The sequence below is a fragment of the Lygodium microphyllum genome, chromosome 1 (assembly GCF_053477565.2).
Source record: "Lygodium microphyllum isolate KBCC chromosome 1, Lygodium_microphyllum_v1.1.10, whole genome shotgun sequence".
Lineage (NCBI taxonomy): Eukaryota > Viridiplantae > Streptophyta > Polypodiopsida > Schizaeales > Lygodiaceae > Lygodium > Lygodium microphyllum.
This window is the reverse complement of record NC_141135.1, coordinates 100,193,175-100,214,001: the sequence shown is the minus strand read 5'-3', so window position 1 is coordinate 100,214,001 and position 20,827 is coordinate 100,193,175. Positions and strand designations below refer to the sequence as shown.

At 37.7% G+C, this 20,827-nt stretch overlaps 1 protein-coding gene across 1 annotated transcript in view; it reads right to left on the bottom strand.

Moving 5' to 3' along the window:
* Positions 1-10,689: 10,689 nt before the first annotated feature.
* LOC148041454 (vacuolar protein sorting-associated protein 60.2-like) overlaps positions 10,690-20,827 on the bottom strand; it is a 70,160-nt gene continuing 60,022 nt past the window's right edge. Inside the window, exons 3-8 of the mRNA XM_087679762.1 lie at positions 13,022-13,173; positions 12,832-12,925; positions 12,626-12,697; positions 11,728-11,839; positions 11,498-11,646; positions 10,690-11,067 (exon numbers count right to left, since the gene is read on the bottom strand). Coding sequence (XP_087535888.1) covers positions 11,014-11,067; positions 11,498-11,646; positions 11,728-11,839; positions 12,626-12,697; positions 12,832-12,925; positions 13,022-13,173 — 633 coding nt within the window. The 3' untranslated portion in view covers positions 10,690-11,013. The remainder of the gene's footprint in view (positions 11,068-11,497; positions 11,647-11,727; positions 11,840-12,625; positions 12,698-12,831; positions 12,926-13,021; positions 13,174-20,827) is intronic.

Genomic DNA, 20,827 nt, shown 5'->3' with positions numbered 1-20,827 from the left:
GATTGGCATCATGAGAGACTATGAAGGTCACCAATAGGTTGGGATTCTCTTCATGATTTGATATCCATGTTTCTTATGGGTGAAATAAGCTCTTCAAATAGAGATTTGTTACTTTACTGTAGTTTAGTAATCTCCTTAGTCATTTGTGCCACTCCTTGAGTCAACCCATCATTCATTTGTGTCAAACTTTCATTCAATTTCTTCAAGTAATCAAAAAACCCTTCATTCGTGTGGCCTAGCTCTTTGGATAATACCAAGTAGTCATTGACTGCATGTGGCTCATGAGTAGCTTCAATCCTTTGATGCATGTTGTAGGAAACTCCTACACTAATATCTTCATCTCGTTGCTCATGATTTTGAGTCTCATTAGTGTAATTTTGATCCTCATGACACTCTCTAACATCATCATTCATTGCTTCTAAAATGAGACCCTTCTTCTTATTCCTAGCCATTGAATGAAGAGTGTTGTAATAGTGAATGGCCTGTTAGTAAATCCTTTGATTCTCCCCAAGTATAGCTCCAATCCAAGTGTTCTATAGCTCAACAGGAATCTTATGAGGTGGGAACATACAGATTTAAAGAATTTCAACTTGGGATAAAGGCTTGGGTGAAAACAATGTTAACCTATTATGTTATCTAGTGTTGTCTCACTGTACCCCTTGTTAGTAAAACTGAAATATCTTGAGCTCCCAATAGCGGATCGATGAGATTTTTTATTCAAAAAGGAGCTTAATATGCCCTCTATGTATTGAGATATCAAGCTCAAATTATGTATCAATATAAAGCTCTTTGTAATAATATATTTACTTATGTATAAAAGTTTCCTATACCATGTCTACTACATGTAAATGCCATGTTTAGACCTATAGGAGTTCCTTGGGTACAACAAACCCTAGAAACACCTATAGGGGCTTGAAAAGGGTTATGGGACACCTTCGGGAATCAAAGTAGACCTATAAAATAGTGGATACATACTATGTAAACCTATAAGACATAAGAACCTATAGGTATTAAGAGAGCAAGAAATGCCCTACTTCTCTTCCACTATTTGTTCCAATGTCTGAATGAGCGGAGATACTATTGTACCACTGCCAAAGATAATGTACCTGCACCTAAACTTGAAATTTATGTGGATTTTGAGACTTGAGGGGTATGCCAAGTCCCTCCTCAAGCCTATCAATGCACCCCTTTTAGGGTCATAATCATGAAGGGAGGGTCACCACTCTATTGTCTTCATGACTCACTTGGCATCAGTTTTTTTCTCAAGGGAATGAACATGGAATGTACATGCTATTTGGCTAAGGAAATAGTGATGCTATGCATTGACTAAAGTTTTTTTTGAACCTTATTGCAAGTGGAAAGAAATAAGAATTCACTACATTGAAATGAGCTAAGGATAGGGTATTACCCTTTTCATTGACTCATCACCGCATTACATGTATTCCACTTATCATTTTCATTAATTTTTTTAGTCATATAGCATCAGTGATTAGCCAAAAAATCAAATCCCATATGTTAGGTACAAAATATAGGCAATGAATCAATGCTTGCAACCCATTTTGACACTAATTTTGAGTGGACAGGGTAAGGAAATCTAAAATAGTCACAATCAACCCTATGTTAGGCTCTATATGCTCTTCAAAATCAAGCTTGATGATCAAGTACTCTTAATATCCCTTTTCCAACAATAGGACAATAAGAGAGATTAAAAGCATAAAGTGATAGTAATACCTCTTATTGCTGATGAAGAGTAATGAATGGGCTTCACCTGATTAATCCTCCACATAATCCATCCCCAAAATGAGTAAGATTGAGTGCCATAGGTTCAGCTTCAATCAAAAATTGGTCCCATAATGCTTGCCCAAATATGGTTTCAGCTTTTAGCAATGAAGAATGCTTCAATGGATTATAAGAACTCCATGCTTGAGTAAAAGACTTTAATCACCATTGGAGAAGAGCTTTTGAGTAATAAAGAAGTATTAATTCTTGATGGAGACCAAGAATTGATGAAGATACCATACATTCAAGTATCCAAGCCATCAATCTTGATGATATACCTCAATGTTGGTTAAATCTTGGTAGTAGTATAGCTTTGCTCCCGACTTTCTTGAGTTGAAGATATCATAAGCCCAATGGATTTAGCCTCATTGAAGCTAAAATTTGAAGAAATTTGTGGTTGCCATGTTTTCCCCCAAATTGGAATGAAAATTTTGCTTCAAATCTTGCCAAGAAGCTCCAATGTCAACCCAATAATGAATGTGGATGCTTGTCTTCAACTTCTTGAGGCTAAGGAGCACAAAAGCCTTCCCAAATCATCAAGAAATGGTCAAAATATGCTTCCTGAATTTTGCCGCAATAGCTAAGATTTTGGAAGCTCCAAGAAGGTTCAACAAGAGTGAAATAGTGGCTAATGCTTCAAGAAAGAGAGTAAAGAACTGAAGTAGAAGATTGTTCAAGCGTGATGCAAGATTTTATGGTTAAATGATTTGTTGTCCCAACATATTCAGTTTGAATGATAAAGATGAAGCTTACTTCATTGTTCGTACTCCTCTTTGATACCATTTAAGGTCAAAAAGCTTCATGAAGAAGATTTTATGATGAGCATTACCATGGAGGAGATGATTTGCAGCACTCATAATCTTCTTGGGGCTTGAAAATATGGCATAGAATGCGGTGACTTGTTGGCTGAACACATGGCACAAATCCCTTTTAATATGGTGATTGTTGAGCTTAGAAAGAGGTCACGAATCGAGCTAGGAAAGCCTCTTTGATGCAGAAGCTAGGGTAGGAAGATATGATCAAGATTCATCCATGGAAGCTTGAGAACAAGTTGAGAGAAAGAAGAGAAACCCTTGTTTAACAAAAGTAATCCTTGTTTAAGCCTTTTTCTAATCTTCATTAATCCCAATTATACCAAGAACGTCCAAAATAGGTCTCCTCTTGACCACAAATTGCTAAAATGTCTAAGAACCTGCCATTTCTTCTTCGGATCTTCTCCAAGAGCTCTAAAATTGGTCAAGGCTAACAATAGGAAGTCCCCCCCTAGTCACAGTTCAAATTGTCCCAAATCTTGTAACCAAATCTTGAACCCTAGTTACCTAGAATGGTGCTAGTAACAAAATCTAGACTTGAAAATGACCTTGCCAAGAATCAAATTCAGGGCTTTGATACCATTATAAAGAAGCTAATTCCCATAGCAAGCTAAAATACTGAAAATAAGAGAAATGCACTAAAATGCTAACAAATCCATAGCCAAGGTAGCTAGCTGCCATGAATCATGTTACCCTTGATACAATGGTAGAGAATCATTCATGAGAAGTTGCAACATGATATCCTCCTAGGGCTATGGAGGGCCATGGAATCCACCCCAAGGCCATGGTGGCCAAAGAGTATGCATCCTCAATGGATGGAGGGAGGTGGAAACCTCAAACAAGACATGTTTGCAATTGGCAAAAGATGCCTGGCAAGTTACAACTTAGCCTTTTATATCCAGCCCTAAACCTAAGGCTATGCAAGGTATTATTTTTCTTTATTGCAACTAAACTTGTCATCAAAAGGCACCTTACCCATGTAGCACAACACATCCATTTTTGCAAAATCGTACTATCTTGCACACACGGACTCTAATGGAAAAGAGAGCTTGGTCTTGTGTACCCTCTAATGTGCAAAATCCATTGGCTGACACTTTGCTTGTTTAATCTTTTGTAGGTTTTCCACCATCGCAAGAGTCACAATCTATATGTCAAATCTTTTTAGCCTTTGTGTGGTTGGTATAAGATTCTTTCTACATGTCCACATTGTCCAACAATCTCCTTGAGCCTATTACTCTCCTTTCCTCTTTCCTTGCATGTAGAGTGAGGAGCGGAGGGGACCGCTATCAATAACCACTTCTTCAGGCTCAAGATAGACAAGCAATCCCGACAAGGCCTCCTCCTCATCATGCAAAGCTCCTGAAAACCCTTCAAGTAACATCTCCTAAATAATGCTCAAGAGAACTTACTCTCACCACTTTAGTTTGTCATGCAAGGCCCACCATATTTCAACATCTCAAAAGGGACAAAGATCAACTCCTTTAGTATTTTCATTAAAACGATGGCCAAAAGAGTGAATTATTTTCTACTTTTATAAGCATAATAAAAGTTGTGTTCTCACACTAATTCATAGCCCAGAAAACATTCAAGTGCAGTACAAAGGAAACCACTAGCAAAGGTCCAATTTCACCCTTATTTTTCACAATGCCACATGGCATAATGCTAGACCTCAATTCCCAAAATCCATACTATGCTAACCAAGTAACTAACTATCTACAACACAATTGCATCATGAAAGCTAACAAGCACAATCTAGTAACATGTATTTCTAAGAGCACTACTTTCATCCAAAATAAAGCTAAACATAGACCGATCTAGATCCTTTTGAAATAAAAGAGAGTAATGCATATTTGTCACACAATGGGTCTCCCAAAGTGATGTATTTAGGTTGGAAAAAAGACCATATGAAGTATTTCACTTGTTCAACATAGTTGGACCAATGGTTTTCAATAAAAAATGGTAACAACCATTAGAATGTGATCGCCAGCATTAGCATCTATCTTTTCACGCTGCTAATTTCCATCAATGGAGAATTTCCTTCTACTTTTGCAATGTTGAATTTGTATAACATTATAATATGGTAGGGGGCAGTCATGGACCGTGTCACACATACCTTCAAAGTAACAACTTGAGTTGTTTCTTACCCTCTCTGGTTTTAATTGATGATAGACAAGATCTATCAAGGCTTCTTAAATGGTTTTTGTTTTAGATGGGCACACGAAAATAATGAATACTATATACACTACTAAATTTCCTTTTCCATTCACACATGATGAGTGAAGTTAAGCCTAGCCAATTCATGGACATGTTTTATTCTAGTTATGTGGCACCAAACTAGTGCAAGTTCAATGGATGGGAAAATGTGTAAACTTTACAAATTTGCAAGTTCGCCCCTGTCATTGGAAGGAATATTACCATTAAAAGTTTTCCCTATTCTTTTGATGCACTTGAATTTAAGATTGAGTTTTAATAAGAATACTCAGTGGTGATGAGAAAATAGCCTCACTTGAATCAACAAACTTAATGGATGCAGAAATATTGTGTAAAGACTCCATACAAAAAAGGGATGATGAACAAATTGCACTATAGAGTATGAAAGTGATAAGATTCAAGCACATATTAGCAAACTACAAAATGACACATCCTTTAATCTTCATGGGCTAACCATCTAGAGCAACATACAATTGCCTAATGTTTGCATCATAAAAGTCCATTTTTTTGGGGATGCCTTTTATGGGATCTCTTCCCCTGTACAATTAAATTTGAAATAAGCATTATATCTTGTGTAAAACTCTACTTGTCTATGTCATTTACCTTTATTATGATTCATATCTTTCTCTTTTTAAAAAAAGTGATAAAAGTTAACATTAAGGGCCTACCTTTATAAGCATAATTTTTAAAGTTTGTGATCTTTTCCTTTTCTAGTATTCTTCAATGTTCGGTTTCATAAAAGTATGTACACAGAAGAGTGGTGTGTCCTGGGATGAAATGTGGTTTTGTTTTTTTATGTTTTATATTTGTATATTTATTCTAGCATGGAATTTTGATATATTATTGTAAGTCTAACTTGGAGTTATATCAATTGTTATTTATCCATAGTCTTTCGTGATAAGATTTATAGTTGATGTTGAAATGTCTTATTGATATAAATTGTGATTTATCCAAAGTTTTTCGTAATAAGGCTTATTGATTTTTTTTTGTTATAGTTGATGTTGAAGTGTCTTATTGATATACAAGTTTTTAAATATTTTTTTAAATGTTTCTAAGTGTTGTTGTTTGTGCTATAATTGGTATACTTGAGGTATATTGGGAAATTTGTGTATAAGAAAATGATGTTTAGCTCATTTGTTAAAAAATTTCCAAAAAAAAAGTTAAAAAGGAGAAACCAAATCTAAGGAGAGAAGCTACAAAGTGTTTAAATAAAGCAAACACCAAGTTTAGTTGCTAAAGAAAGTAAATGCTAAAATGAAAGCTACCAAAACCAACACATGAAGACTAATTGGGATAAATAGTAAGAAGAGACCAAGATGCAAGTTTTTAAAAATACTAAAATATGGCTTTGGTATCATTTAAAATTATGCAACTATTCATATTTAAAGTTAGGCAAGTGTCTCATAGTATTATATGGTCCATCTTTGTGAAGATTTTTTATCGTACAATTTGAGCACTAGGCTCACTTCCATATACAAATTTATATGGCTAGAAATAATTGTCCCACAATCCTTACATGCATTATTTACCCCAAAAGCTCAATAGAAAACCTTGTGATGCATTTGAATATCATGTGGACAAGGAAGGCCTTAGGCTAAAAGTTGGACATCGTAAGTGGCAAGAGAAGGAACCAAAGGGCTTAGGGTTTCAACACAAAAGTAACCTAATGCATATAAAGTTTAAAATGAATAGAGATCTCATTCTTGTGTTTTGTGTTCTAAAGGCTAAAGCCTAAGCATTGTTCATTGTTGTCGAGGTAGTCTATTTTTGGTTCTTGAAGAATTTGGTTAAAGCTATAGTTAATATCATTGGAAGATTTTCTTTTTCACTTATCACTTAAAGGTTCATAAAGGATGCTCCTGTTCCAAGTGTGGGATAAAGTGATTGCATGAAAACCTTAGAAAATGTATGGACTCATTGGAGCCTTGATTTAATTATTTAAAAACGTTATCTTTTGAGTTCATTTTTCCTTGATAGTTTATTGGCAAGTGGTGCTTTATATTCTTTGTTTCTATTTTTTAAGCTTCTAAACAACCATGAGCATGATCTCTGTATAGTTGAAGAAATTCAACAACAAGGTAATAGATCCTCTTGGGCTTCTCAATAAAGTTTGTAATATGTTTTTCTAGACCATGCTGACGATGTTAGTTGTTGGTGAGATTCTTAACATGTGTTTATGGGCCATGTTGATGAGGTTAGTTGCAATTGTTACCTTTTATGAAGGAATTGAATTTGCAAAAGCCATAGCATGAGTTGCTCCAAGGGAGTACTTGAACATTATATATTTAATAACAAAACATAACTCACTATTTGACCAAATGTGAACAAGTGTCTCAAAATATCAAATAAATTAGATCATAACAAAATAATGACAATATACATAACAATAACAAAGAATCATAACATAATAATGACAATACACATATCAATAACATAGAATCATAACATAATAATCACAATACATATATCAATAGCATAGAATCATAAGAAACAAAGCTTCCATAACAACAAAGCAACTATGAAGGTTGACCACACAAAACTAAAACAAGCTCCGAGAACATCCAACAAAGTTATAACAACACCTTTCATCAAAATCTCAAAGAAAAAGTAACAAAAGAAGCAAAAGAAGCAAAAGAAGCCAACAAAAACTCACTACATGCCCAAAAAGATAATAAACGACAAAATCAACATATAACTTGCAAAATCTACACCTACTTCCTAATGATACACTCCAACATTCTTCTACAAAAAATTATGACAATTTAATAGTCCTAATGACCAACTCGCCAACAATCAAATCGACCATTTGCACTAACATAATCCCATGCAATGTGACAATGATAACAACGAATGCTACATAAGAATATCACCAAATGGCCAAAAAAAACACAACCAAGACTTCAACACAAAGTAAAAACCAAAATCTATCATGCCTCATACAATTAGACAATACAATTTACCGAGCGTGTATGCTAATGCAAACAAGCACTATATTTCCATGGTCACAAATGCAAAAGACAACTCATATTGCACAATATCACAATCCCATCTCCTATTACATTAACATTTGCCAAGACAACAAAAAGGGCAATGCTCATGGTCACTATGTGCACACTTATTTATTGCAAACATAATCAATAAAAGGGTGAGAAATGGATTGTATATCCTTTGTGCATATACCAATAGTGCAACCCAACCTTGAAGGATCTTTTAGTGGTCTAAAGCTATTAATGGAGGATTTTTCCATATCAAGTGCATGTATATTTAATTACTATGGATTATTAAACCATAGTGTCATTTCTTAATCTCCCAATGTAAGTTTGTATTTTACTTGTTGAATAGGAAACTACTTTGAAAGTTGAAAGCAAGGCATTCCTTTTTTACAAGCAAAAAGTTTAAATATTAAGGTTTCATTTAACTTGTTAAATAAGGAACCACTTTTGAACATTCAACTCCAAAAAAAGAAGCAAAGTATTCCTTATTGGCAAGCAAAGAACTTCAATCATAAGATTGCACTTAGTCAATGTACAGAGCTTTGTCTTCCCAAATCACCATCCTAGGAGTGTGAAAGAAGCGGAATTGACAAACATGTGGAGGCCCTACTTATACTTGAACCCTAATAGACACGCTAATATGACAAGCCAAAAGCACCTCTTAGGGATTGGAGAGACTTAACTATAAGCATATACCACATATAACAATTACTTGAGCTAAGATGCTCTCCAATAATACCAAGGTGTTTAGTATAACCATGAAATAGATAGCCCTAGCTCTCATCAAGATTTTGAAGACTCTTACAAATTCATTGTTCTATCAATGCAATGTCCAAATTACCGGTGTTCATGAGAGAGAAACCAACCAAAATTATAAAGTCGATGCAAAACCAAAAGCATAGACCACATATAGCAATTACTTGAGCTAGGGTGCTCTTCAATACCAAGGTGTCTAGTATAACCTTGAAATAGATGGCCCCAGCTCTCATCAAGCTTTTGGAAACTCTTACAAATTCACTTTACTATCAATGTAGCATTCATATTACTAATGTTCATGAGAGAGAAACCAACCAAAATTATATGGTCAATGAAAAACCAAAAGCTAAGAGTGAAGCAATTAATAATCCCTCGTGTCCCCCAAACAAACAAGAAATGCCACATAGAGACACTTATAGGGCTTCTAGTAGGCTATGAAGCATATGATTACAAGGAAAACTATGTAAGGGGACAAGAAGATAGGCTTGTCTTTCCTTGGAGAAAAAAACCCAATGATGAGCATTTTGCATGTGTCATGACAATTTGAAAGGCCCTACAATAATATCTATTAAAATAAATCTTTAAAAGACAAAACTTTATTGGTTTCTTGAGCACTACACGCTTTAATACAAAGTAATAATGGCATCAAGAATGTTAACTCATTTTGATAAATTTCCTAGCTTAATTGTCCACATGTTTGAAGTCATTAGTAAAAGATTTAAACAAAATTAGTTCAAAGAAGTGATACAAGTGATGAACCTCCAATTGGTCTAATAGAATCTTCTCGTCTCTCTTATGTATCAAATTCAACAACCCCTTCATTCATAGACACAAGGTACGAAGTGAATAGACTTCCCAAACTTGACCAAAGACTAAATGAGATCTTTGTAAACAACCCCACAACTTTCATCTTTATATGTGAATTGGCTTCCTACATTTTTCCATAGTTTTGAGCTTTAAACTTGTGTTTGTTTTCACCAAACTAGTTGTAAATCTTAGAGGATACTCAAGCACTCGTAACTTCTCTTTCCTTTCAAATGTAAGATCATTTAAACGAGGACCTGCCTTCAAATGGTATGACACTTGGCTGGTCAATCTTGCACATGTAATATTCGTGAAAAACTTAGGTGCTTACACAAATATGTTGTTGATGTCCGAAACCCATCCAAGCTCTATGCCCCATTTCTAACCTTCCTTGTACTAAATCAATCACTTGGGACTTACCTTGGATGGATTGATTGTGTTATAATCAACTACTAAGAAAGAAGAGACCCTTGAAATGTTAGGGGCAGGTTTTTAATCGATGAAGGTTTTCATATGGACTTAAAAAAGTTTTTTGCGAACATTGGTATCAAAGGTGACTTACGCTTTGCCTTAAAAACAACTTTAGAACTCCTCTTCAAGTGATTGTTGTTTGGTCAAATGGAGAAAATGGTGGGTTCTTTTATGTTCCACATAGATAAATGTCAATCACAGGCTTGAGACTGTCCCACAAGTAAACCAAATTGTATCAAGGAGCAGCACCAATTTTACAAGGAAAATGAACAATCATGTGTTGCTCTTCTTTTTTTCAATGGCTTTTGTTAAGGTTAAGTGTTTTGAGTATTCTTTGTCAAGATTTCCTAAAAGATGTATCAACAATAATAGCCAGTCTGTAGACATCAACCAATGTTAAATTCATTCATGTCAATTGCCAAACACAGAGACTTATATGCATTCCAAGTTAAGGACCGAAAGTCCAAATTTGAAGTCATATTCTACCTATATCTCTATTCAATCTTAAATTTTACTTTAAATTTAGTAATCACTATATCCTTCATGATGCATCTTCTTTGACCAAGAAGAGCAAGGGTAAAGTAGTAGGGTTTCTGCACCCTTGAGTCTTGCAAAAAAAAGGGTTTAAGAAAGTACCATCATGCATACAACAATGACAATCAGATAGGACCATATATATCCAACCAGGGGCCTAGGGCATGCAAGTAACTCAACAACACATATCAATAACACATTGTAAAAGCCTTATCTATTGTGAATAGCTATGTAAATGTGTGTGCATCAATTTAGCACGCCCAGTTGCAACTGATGGCCTTTTATTCTCAATACAGAATGGATGAATCAGATAGGAAGAGAATTAATCCTTTTGAATTGAGACAGTTCCCATGAAACTCTTTTGCAGTTTTATGACAAAATCAATTGAATATCTGACAGGTAGAGAGATGTTTCATCTCTGCTCATATTAAACCTAGGTGCACCAATGGCCAACGCTGTTGGTCTGCAGAGTGAAGAGATTTCTCTTGATCCATCACAAAATCAGAAAAAAGCTGCACCTTAGCTAGTTTCACAATTTGACTGGTTTAATATACAGTGAACACAAGTGAGCCCCAGTTACAGAGACGTATGAGTATAATGAGAACCTAGTAGACTTTACACAAAGTTTACACTGTATCAAGAAAAATGAACACCTACGAACGCATAGATGCCCTTGGAACCGCAGGCAACCCAAAATCATCTGCAGCCTAAGCACAGACAAAAACCAAGATATCACAATTTCAGAGCTGTGTGAAACCCTTCTGATCACAGTGCTATAAGGCACATATCCTCTCTCCCAACAAGACTGTCTTGCCCCACTTCAAGAAAAACGCATCACTACACAGGCGATCCTAGGTGGTGATACATTCCCCCTCCATGGCTTGTCTCTCCCATTCCCCCTAGACCGCCTTGAGAGGCTTGTATATTTTATTGTTTTTTATCTTCAGACAGCTGTTGACTGTTGAGCACATGTACTTCTTTGTAAATTTATTCTGAATGATATAATTAACCACTTTTTGTGGGGAAAAAAAAAAGCATAGCTGGTTTTTTATGGTGCTTGCCTCCCAAAACTCCTATGCTCACCCCTCCACATGCCTGGCCTATCATGACAAGCACACAGAAGAGAGGAATTGAAACCTGAGGCTGCGGAGCTGCTGTCTGCCCAGACGGCACTGCTGGCAAGGTGAGGTCTGCATCAAGTTCAGACTCCTTATCTGACTGGAGATACGCTGGGACCCCACTGGATTCTGTCTCTAAACCCATATCTGCCTCTAGTGCATCCAATTCTGTAACATAAAGGATGATTTCAGCAAGTAGGAAAGTAGATGGACCAATAAGTCAAGACACAGGTAAATTAGAGTCAATACCCCCTAGAAGTTCATCTTCATCAATATCATCTGGGACACTGTAGCTTCTTCCCAATGACTCTTGTATTTCATTGCTAAAATCCACTAGATCCATCATCTCGTCCTGCATTTTCTGTTAACAAAACGTAATTTAAACTGGTTTAGTTGCATACAGAGGCATCTCTTACATGAAGTTTATTAAATGTTGAACTTGTCCAAGGATTTGGACTTGACCCGGAAAAGCATAAGCAGGCACAATGTCTAAATCATGATTGATTTGCAACCTTGCAATCCCTTTCTTTGTCATGCAAGGTTTATCCAACAAAATTTAAATACTATTATTGACAGCTTGATAAAGGCCTGGGATCAAGCCTGATTATGATGTATGTAACCGGAAAGTCTTTGCCGATGCTGTAGCCTGTGCATTTAACTTAAGCAGACCATCAATTTGTTGCATAAAAAATAGCAGCCTTAGAGTGACGATCACAGAAGTCAGAAACTTGAAACAGGAAAAAATATGAGCTTGCTCACTTTTAAAAAGGATTCTCCTGTGGACAGTACTTGCTTTGCCAGACCATCCAATCATTAAACTGATATCCCTTTTTGCAGGTTTAAAAAACCCCATTTGCAGAAAAGGAATGCTTTAGAAACAAACAATGCTGCGCTAATATTACGCGATCATGTAGGTGAACAGTGTCACAAAGAATGTGAGAATAAGTAAACATGCATGCTTTGACATAATCAAGCATGCTTCATAAGACACTTTCGATACAGTAAACTAAGACAAATCAACACACAAAGAAAAAACCAAACCAATATTATTTTTTAGAAAAAGAGTCATTAACTTTTTAGGAAATGCTTAAAACTACTATTCAATTGAGACTCTTAAAAAGTGCTTCACAGAAGACAGACTGCTTACATCCACATCCTCAATCTTAAAAGTCTTCAGAGTTCCCTTCAAATCCTTGTTCGCTGCTTTCATTGCAGTCATCTGCACACAAACACAAGGGTCAGTGCAGCCAAGTTGTCAAAGATTACCAAATAAAAAGCTCAGGGCCATTAAGAAACTCATAGTGGACCCTGAGGAACATGAAAGAAAGAAAGAAAGCTTGCACATGTACTTACAGTCTGTTGAGCATCTTTAATACCCTCTGTTGCAAATGCAACCTGGTCAAGATTAAATGTTTGATTGTATAGGGTATCCCTCTGACTTTCATACCTGGCCATCAAATCTGTATGAATATTTTAGCTGCAAAATGAAATTGTCTAATAATAAACAGCAAGTGCAAATGAAACAACACAGAATACTGCGCACATTTTTTTCTGTTTCAAGATTCGCATTGCACGTGCTTTTACTGACTCTTGTGCAGGACCAGGTCTGGTCCTCTTTATCTGTTCTCTGTACTTCACAAGTTCAGCATCAAGCTTGTTGATTTTCTCATCGACACTCTCACCACGTTTGTTTATCTGCAAAGGAAAATAAAAAGTCCATGATACTGAGGATATGCAGATTCTAAGGATTATTGTCCTTCATAGCAACTTTCCACTTGAACCTTTGTGGTAATTTTTCAAGGACTTCTTACTTGGAAGCCTTTATTAAAACCCTGTTAGGCACATCAAACCCAAAGTCATTCGCAGCCTCAAACATAAGTTGCTCTCATGCCGAACCCACCACACAATCCACAGTTTACATTGCCCTATCTTCTTCTTTCAGGTTGGAACATAATAGAGCATTGGTATGCACTCAACTTGCCTCCCAAACTGGTTATTCTATTGACATGATAAATGCAGAAGGATAGAGATTGAACACTACATATTGTCAAAAGTGGTGCATGGAAGCATAGACAAGTGCTGAAATAAACTGCTGAACACAAGATAGAAGAGAAAGAAAACAGAAGAACACTACAAAAGAAGAGAACTTAAAGATGTGCTCCGGAAATGGAATCCATATACCAAACACGAAACAGTTGTGTACAATAGTGAGTCACCGGTTGCATCAGCACTAGCACTAACTCCTCTCTCCAATGGGAAGTCCACCTCAAGAATGATGATGACTGAAGAAGAGGAGGAGCCCAACAATAAAAAGGCACAAAATCAGCCAAATACAAGCCGACTGGCATAAAATGCCACAAAAGTCACAAATAAATCACTAAAATAATGATGATGTGCCCAGCCCTGACAGGCATGCACAAACTCACACGAGTTGACAATCCAAGTAACACCCTCTCGCAAATAATGGGTGATTTGGTACAATACAATCATACAGTGAGAATGACTCATCACAATCCATACAACATAGAACCAGCAGAGTAGAACCATGGATACCCAAGCAGTGGGTGATCAAGCCACCACTAAGGTGCCTTAGAGAACCCGAGGTCGATGTCGATCGTACCAACTCCTAAAAATAGAGAAGAACCATAGCATGTCTCTGTGTCCATCATCAAGGTGTCAAAGTAGCATACAAGACCATCCTGTCAAAAATGCCTCTAAACATATGCAACCATGGATTCCCCACCTTGTTTTTGGCCGAATTGCCAAAGTGTCCCCTAATATGAGCACAAGACTAGGAGCCAAACCCGCTCTCTATCACAGAACTAGCTCATCAAGAACCTAGATGTCAATCCCAACTACAAGGTTTGAACCGGCCAGACTTCGGTTGATGCATCAAGGACGTCCCTCTCTAGAACCTGTGCACCTATATACCTATATAGATGAGACTTGGCTACCCCATCTCACTATCCGCTCACTCCCTCTCTGGCATTGGAGAGTCATGAGGGACGACCACATCACCTAGACTAGAAAGAAGCAAAGGAAGGGGCAGTCAAGCCCATCCCTATGTCTGAAGAAGTGGACCCCTTCTATGCCTTGGACTTCTCCTTGATTGGATGATCGAAATCAAAGTCCGAGGAAGAGGATGACTTGTTGAAGGAGTCCACATCCTGCTTCTTCTTCTGCTCTTTCTTCTTCCATGAGGCTACTAACTCCTTGCACTCCTTCCGAAGTGGCTCTTTTTACCACAATGATAACATTGGGCCTTTGACTTCTTCTTCCTGTCACCCCTCTCTAAAGCTGTAAAGGCCTCACTAGAACCTTCATAATGAGACGAAAGCCTCCCCTACAAATGCAAAGATGTCTCATGCTCAAGCAACATCAAGGACATGTGTAAAGCTCATAGGTGTAGATAATGTTTGCACCCTCAAAGCATTTGCCACTTCATCAAACTCCGAGGGAGCTTATAGAGTATTGTTTCCACTAGATGTGCCTTTGGAAGGGCAAGCTACATGTATCGAAGTTGGTCCTATACCTGTGTAACACGGAGCAAAAATGACTAAACGATGTCCTTAGACTCAAACTTCATCTGCTAAAACCGTCCATAAAAGTTCAATGCACGCATGGTGGAAGGTGCCTCGTACAACATCTGAAGCTTTGACCATACTTTGGGAGATCTCCTGCAGGAGATAACCGCCAATAGAACTTCTTTAGAAATACATCAAAGAAGTGTAGAATAGGCACGCAAATCATCCAAATCCCATGCAAGCACAGCTTTTGTTGGGTATAAAGTCCCTTCATCTCCATGTAAAGTTGTATGACACCCTTATTTGTATCCTAACATATAAATACATTCTTTATTCTTTGTGTACCATCGCAATCTAGTACACCCATCTCTGCGTTCACTCTCAACACTGTTGCACCACCTCTTTCTTGCACTCCCATTGCACACTCTTCCCTTCAAACTGATATCAGAGTTGCAGATAGGATGTGCGCACTTCTTGAAGTCTGTGCGTGTCTCGTCCGAGTAAAGAAACGTCCGGTCAGGCCAACCTGAGTGCAGGCAACTATTTCGAGGCACGCACAACAATAGCTCACGTAAGTCAATGCATGCAGCATTGGTTCTACGTAGACAGAATCGTCACATGCAGGCAGAATCGGCGCAAGCAAATCAGACATGTCAACGGAGTGCACATCACATTTTTCAAGATGGCCCATCATTTTTTATTAATTATTTCATCAAGCAAGCCCCCTGCTCACTAATGCGAGTTTGCGCATATAAGCACAATTTAGAGATTTGTGCAGATTTGTGCCCAAAATTTGGGGCTTTTCTCAATTTTGATACAGTGCATGCTTAACGGTGACATTTGACCCAAAAATTGCAAACATTGTGGACATTGGCTTTGAAAATTTGGGGCTTTTCACATATCAGTGAAATTTTGCTCAACTGAGCCAAATTTACTAACATTGGTGCACATTTGGACCCAAGAAATTTGGGGCTTTTGCAAAATTTTGTGAAATTTTGCTAAATTTGCTTGTTTTATGCTCTTGGGAACATGTATTAATGCAATTGGGCCAGATTGCTCAACGAATTTTGGGGCTTTTGCTGAAATTTGTGGACTTTAGCAAAATTGATATGTGAAATGCACTTTGGGGACATTGCTGAAGCAATCTTGGTGCTACAAGCAGTGTAATTTGAGTCTTTTATCTGCCACTAGAGAGATTTTGGAGAAATTAAAGAGAATTTTTGATATTTTTGTGTATCAGAAGTCGATTTGGACACATATGTACGTAGCATACAAGTTAGGCAGCTCCTATTGAGTTGATGTATTGTTGAATATTCATGGTGCAACAGTCTTAGAGATAATTTGCAAATCTAGGATTGTTGCAAATATATTTTTGGTGACTCGCTGAAGTGGGAGTCACCTAGCAATGATGTATGCATGTAATGTATGCTGAAATTTCAGTTATATTGCTGAAAGTCATCCTTTCTATTGCTGTACTTGTATTTGGGCACTGTCATTATTAGTGACACTAAATCTTCCTCTTATTTCCTGAAATTTTGGGCTGAAATTAGCTGAATATTCAGCCTGTCGTTTGCTGTCATAAATTACAGCATTGGTCTTTGGTGCATTGTTGACAAATGGCCACTACTGCTTCTAGCAGCAGTGACACTAAATCCCTCCTTGAAATCAAGAGGTTTGATGGCACCAGTTTTGATCTGTGGAAGGACAGGATGCAATGCATTTTGTTTCTCAAAGATTGTGATGATGCTCTCTTGGAAACTAAGCTTGCAACTATAGTAGATGACGATTAGGCTAGACTCAACAAGAAGGCCATTGCATACATTAAAATGGTTGTATCTGATGATGTACTTACAGACATTATACAGCTTATACTATATGGAAAAAGTTAATGGATACTTATGAAAATACAACTCTAGTAAATCAAGAGCATCTCATGCGCAAGCTTGTGAACATGGAGTTGGATGAGTCTAAGTCAGCATTTGAGCATTTAAGTGCTTTCACAGGGATTTTAAGTCAATTGTTGCAGAACTATGGTTTGCAACCCTTTAGTTTATGGCTATTTCCTTACTGATGACTTTGCCAGATAGTTGGGAAGTTTGGCTGTTTCACTTAGCAACAACACTGCTTTTAACCCTTGATGTTGTCAGGGGCTCTATCCTCAATGAGGAAATCAGAAGAAAATCTAGTGGAGAAAGCAGTGGATCAGCCTATCATCTTAGATGGAAGTCGGAGAAGAGTAATGTAGCAAATAAAGGCAAAAGCAAGAGTATAAGCAAGGGCAAACAACAGGATGTTACTTGCTATCAGTGTGGGCGTAAGGGCATAAAAAGCCTAATTGCCAATATTATGGGAAAGAGCAAGAAAAAAGGCAACATCAGGGAAAGAAAAAGAAGGATGACAAGAAAAATGATGATAGCTCTCCCTCAAAAGAAGTTGCGAAGGTAAATGTAGCATCTAGTGTGGTCATTGAAGAGCTCTTTGACACTAGAGAGATACTTGTTGCAACCTCATGCAATGATGTAGACATTATGGCAGTAGCAGGTGATATGCATATCCCCAAAAAGGAGGTAATTGATTCCTTACTTTCAGCTCATAATGGGTTGTCCTAATCATGGATAGTGGACAGTGGTACCTCTTTTCATATTACTCCCTCTTTGGAGTCATTTTCTAAATACACTGCAAGTTGTCTAGGCAAGGTTTACTTGGGCAACAACTAAGCATGTGAGATAGAGGGTGTAGGTACCATTTATTTTATCCTTGAAAATGGCCAAGAGCTGATTTTACAAGATATCAAATATGTACCTATCATAAAGAAAAGTCTACTATCGGTTGGACAGCTTGATGCAAGAGAGTATTTTACTACCTTTGGTGGTGGATCTTGGAAGGTCCACAAGGGCTCTGTGCTGATTGTTTAAGGCAGTAAAAAGGGGACTTTGTATTATTTGCATTGTAAAGCATTACTTGGCAAGTTCTTGGTTGTGGCTGAAGTTCATTCACAAATGGAACTTTGGTACAAAAGACTTGGCCATATGAGATAAAAAGGCCTTCAGGTTCTCTCCTCTTTAAGGAGATTTGATGTAAAAGGCTCTAATCTCGAATTTTGTAATGTTTACATATATGGAAAACATGTGAAGTGTCCTTATTACTCTAGTGTTGTTAAGAAATCCGATGCTCTTGATTTAATACACTCTGATGTGTGCACTATGCCTGTTGATTCATATGGGGATATACAGTACTTTGTCACTTTTATTGATGATTTCACTAGAAAGTCATGGGTGTATGTGTTAAAGAGAAAAAAGGAAGTGTTGGATGCTTTTAAAAGGTTTCATGCTTTTGTTACCGCACAAAAAGGGCTTGAGTTAAAAGCTATAAAAACGGATAATAGGGGCGAATATGTTTCTAATAAGTTCAAAAAGTTTTGTGAGATGCATGGCATTAAAAGGGAGTTGACAGCCCCTTATAATCCTGCATCAAATGGCGTGGCTGAAAGATATAATCGCACACTTTGTGAGAGAGTCAGATACATACTGTCCACATCTAATCTCCCGCAATAGATCTGAGGAGAGGCTCTTAAAACTGCAATTCATATATGCACATCCTGAAGAGGTTAGACCCGGCAAACCTACTTCGTATGACCATTTGTGTGTCTTTGGTTGTGATGCCTTTGTGCATGTACCTATAGATCAGAGAATCAAACCAGACATGAAATCCATGAAGGACATCTTCATGGGATATGGAGATGAGAGAGAGATGGGTTATAGAGTTTGGCTTCCTCAAGATAGGAAGATCATACGCAACTGAGACGTAGTATTTAATAAGGCAAAGTTGCTGAAACACGCTACACAAGGTGACCTTGACAAAAATAAGGTCAAATTTCAGCATAAACAGCTAGTTGTTCAACAGCCATTGGCTAAAGATTTTGTTCCTTTTGATACTGAAAATGAGCAGCAACCCATTGTGCTATAGTGAAAAGATAATGAACAACAAATAGATGCACAGGATGGAATAGAACAGCAAGAACATACTGAAAAGAGGTTACAGCAGCAAGAAAATGCTGAAAATCAGCAACTTGGTGATGATGTACACATACCTCAGGATGTAGGCCCATTCCCTGACAATATAGATCATTCGGTAAGAAGGTCTACACGTTTCAAAAGGTAGTCATAGAGGCTTCAGCCACCTTTGGATTGCATTTTGTTGACTCATGAGGATGAGCCTATAACATTTAGAGAGGCACAGTCATGTGAAAACAAGAGAAAGTGGGAGCTTGCTATGCAAGAAGAGATGAAGTCTCTGTATGCAAATAAAATATAGAAGCTTGTAGCTTTGCCCACAAATAGGAAAGCTATTCCTAATAAATGGATTTACAAAGTGAAATGTATTGATGGAAAGTCCAAGTACAAGGCACGGTTGGTTACTAAGGGTTATACACAGAAGGAAGGCATAGACTTCCAAGAGGTCTTTTCACCAGTGGTGAAGATGACTACACTCCATGTTTTGTTCGCTCTCACTACACCCTTGGATTTAGAGTTGGATCGAAAAGATGCAAAGAATGCTTTTCTTCATGGTGACCTGGATTGAAGAGCTATACATGAAATAGGCAGAAGGTTTTGCTATTCCAGAGAGAGAGCATTTGGTTTGTAAGCTAAGACGCAGCTTATATGGGCTAAAACAAGCTCCTAGACTATGGTACAAAAAGTTTGATACCTTCATGCTCAACCATGGGTTTAAACACGGTCATGCAAATCACTCCTTATACACTAAAGAGACTGATGATGGAAGTCTTATTGTGCTAGTCTTATATGTGGATGACATGCTGATTGCAAAAAACCATAAAAGTACTTTTGAGTTGTGACATTAATGTGACATTAAAAGTAATACTTAATGTTACATTAATATCATAAGTGTGGAATGTGACATTAAAAGGGATATTTAATGTTACATTAAGGTAAATTTAGGGGAACATGCACGAGAATGACCGTCCGGGCTCTTGGGCGCCCGAACGGGGTCAAGGGGAGCCTAGAGAGTAAGGGAGTCCAGGAATAGTAGGACTCCAGCAAGTTGACGGCTGGCAAAGAGATAAGATTGAGGGCCAGTACTTATCTAGGCGTGGCTGGGAGGTGAAGAACACTCGTGCTTCCATCAGTCTGAAAAAATCTATCTCCCGTAATCTAACATTGGTATCAGAGCCTATGTTTCTGATCATCAATCGAACAGAAATCCGTCAGGATGTCAGTCGTTAGTTGGTTCGTCAGTATTTGTAACATTGCGTGAGCATCAGAAAACAGGCCGTCACGTCTGCCCTGCTTCGTCGCGTCAGAAAACGGGCCGTCACTTCTGCCCTGCACCGTCGCATAGGAAAACGGGCCGTTACCTCTTCTGTCCGTCGCGTGAATATCAACGGGCCGTAAAGGAAAAGTAAAAGGGGAGAAGCCACGTCACATCACATACATTAATGACTCATTTCGCTGCGGGCAGAAAACGATACGTCACATTAAGGTGACCCGTTTCGTGACGGGCAAGGAAAAGAAAAGAAATAAAAAAAAACGTGGGTCGCGAGGACCAGGCGAGCAGCCACCAGCATCCGTGAGGACCAAGAGTGGAGTCGCCAGCATTCGCGAGGACGAACCAGCTCAGACGTGAAGCTGCCAGCAGCCACGAGAAACAGATCAGAAGTGGAGCTGCCAGTATCAGATTGCTGTTGACAGATAGGACTGCTTCTGAGGCGGATAAGACTGCGACTGCTGTGAGACAGGCAGAAAACTTCATACATAACTGAAGCCACAGCCTGCCATAAAAAATCAGGGAAGTATTTTATCTTGTAT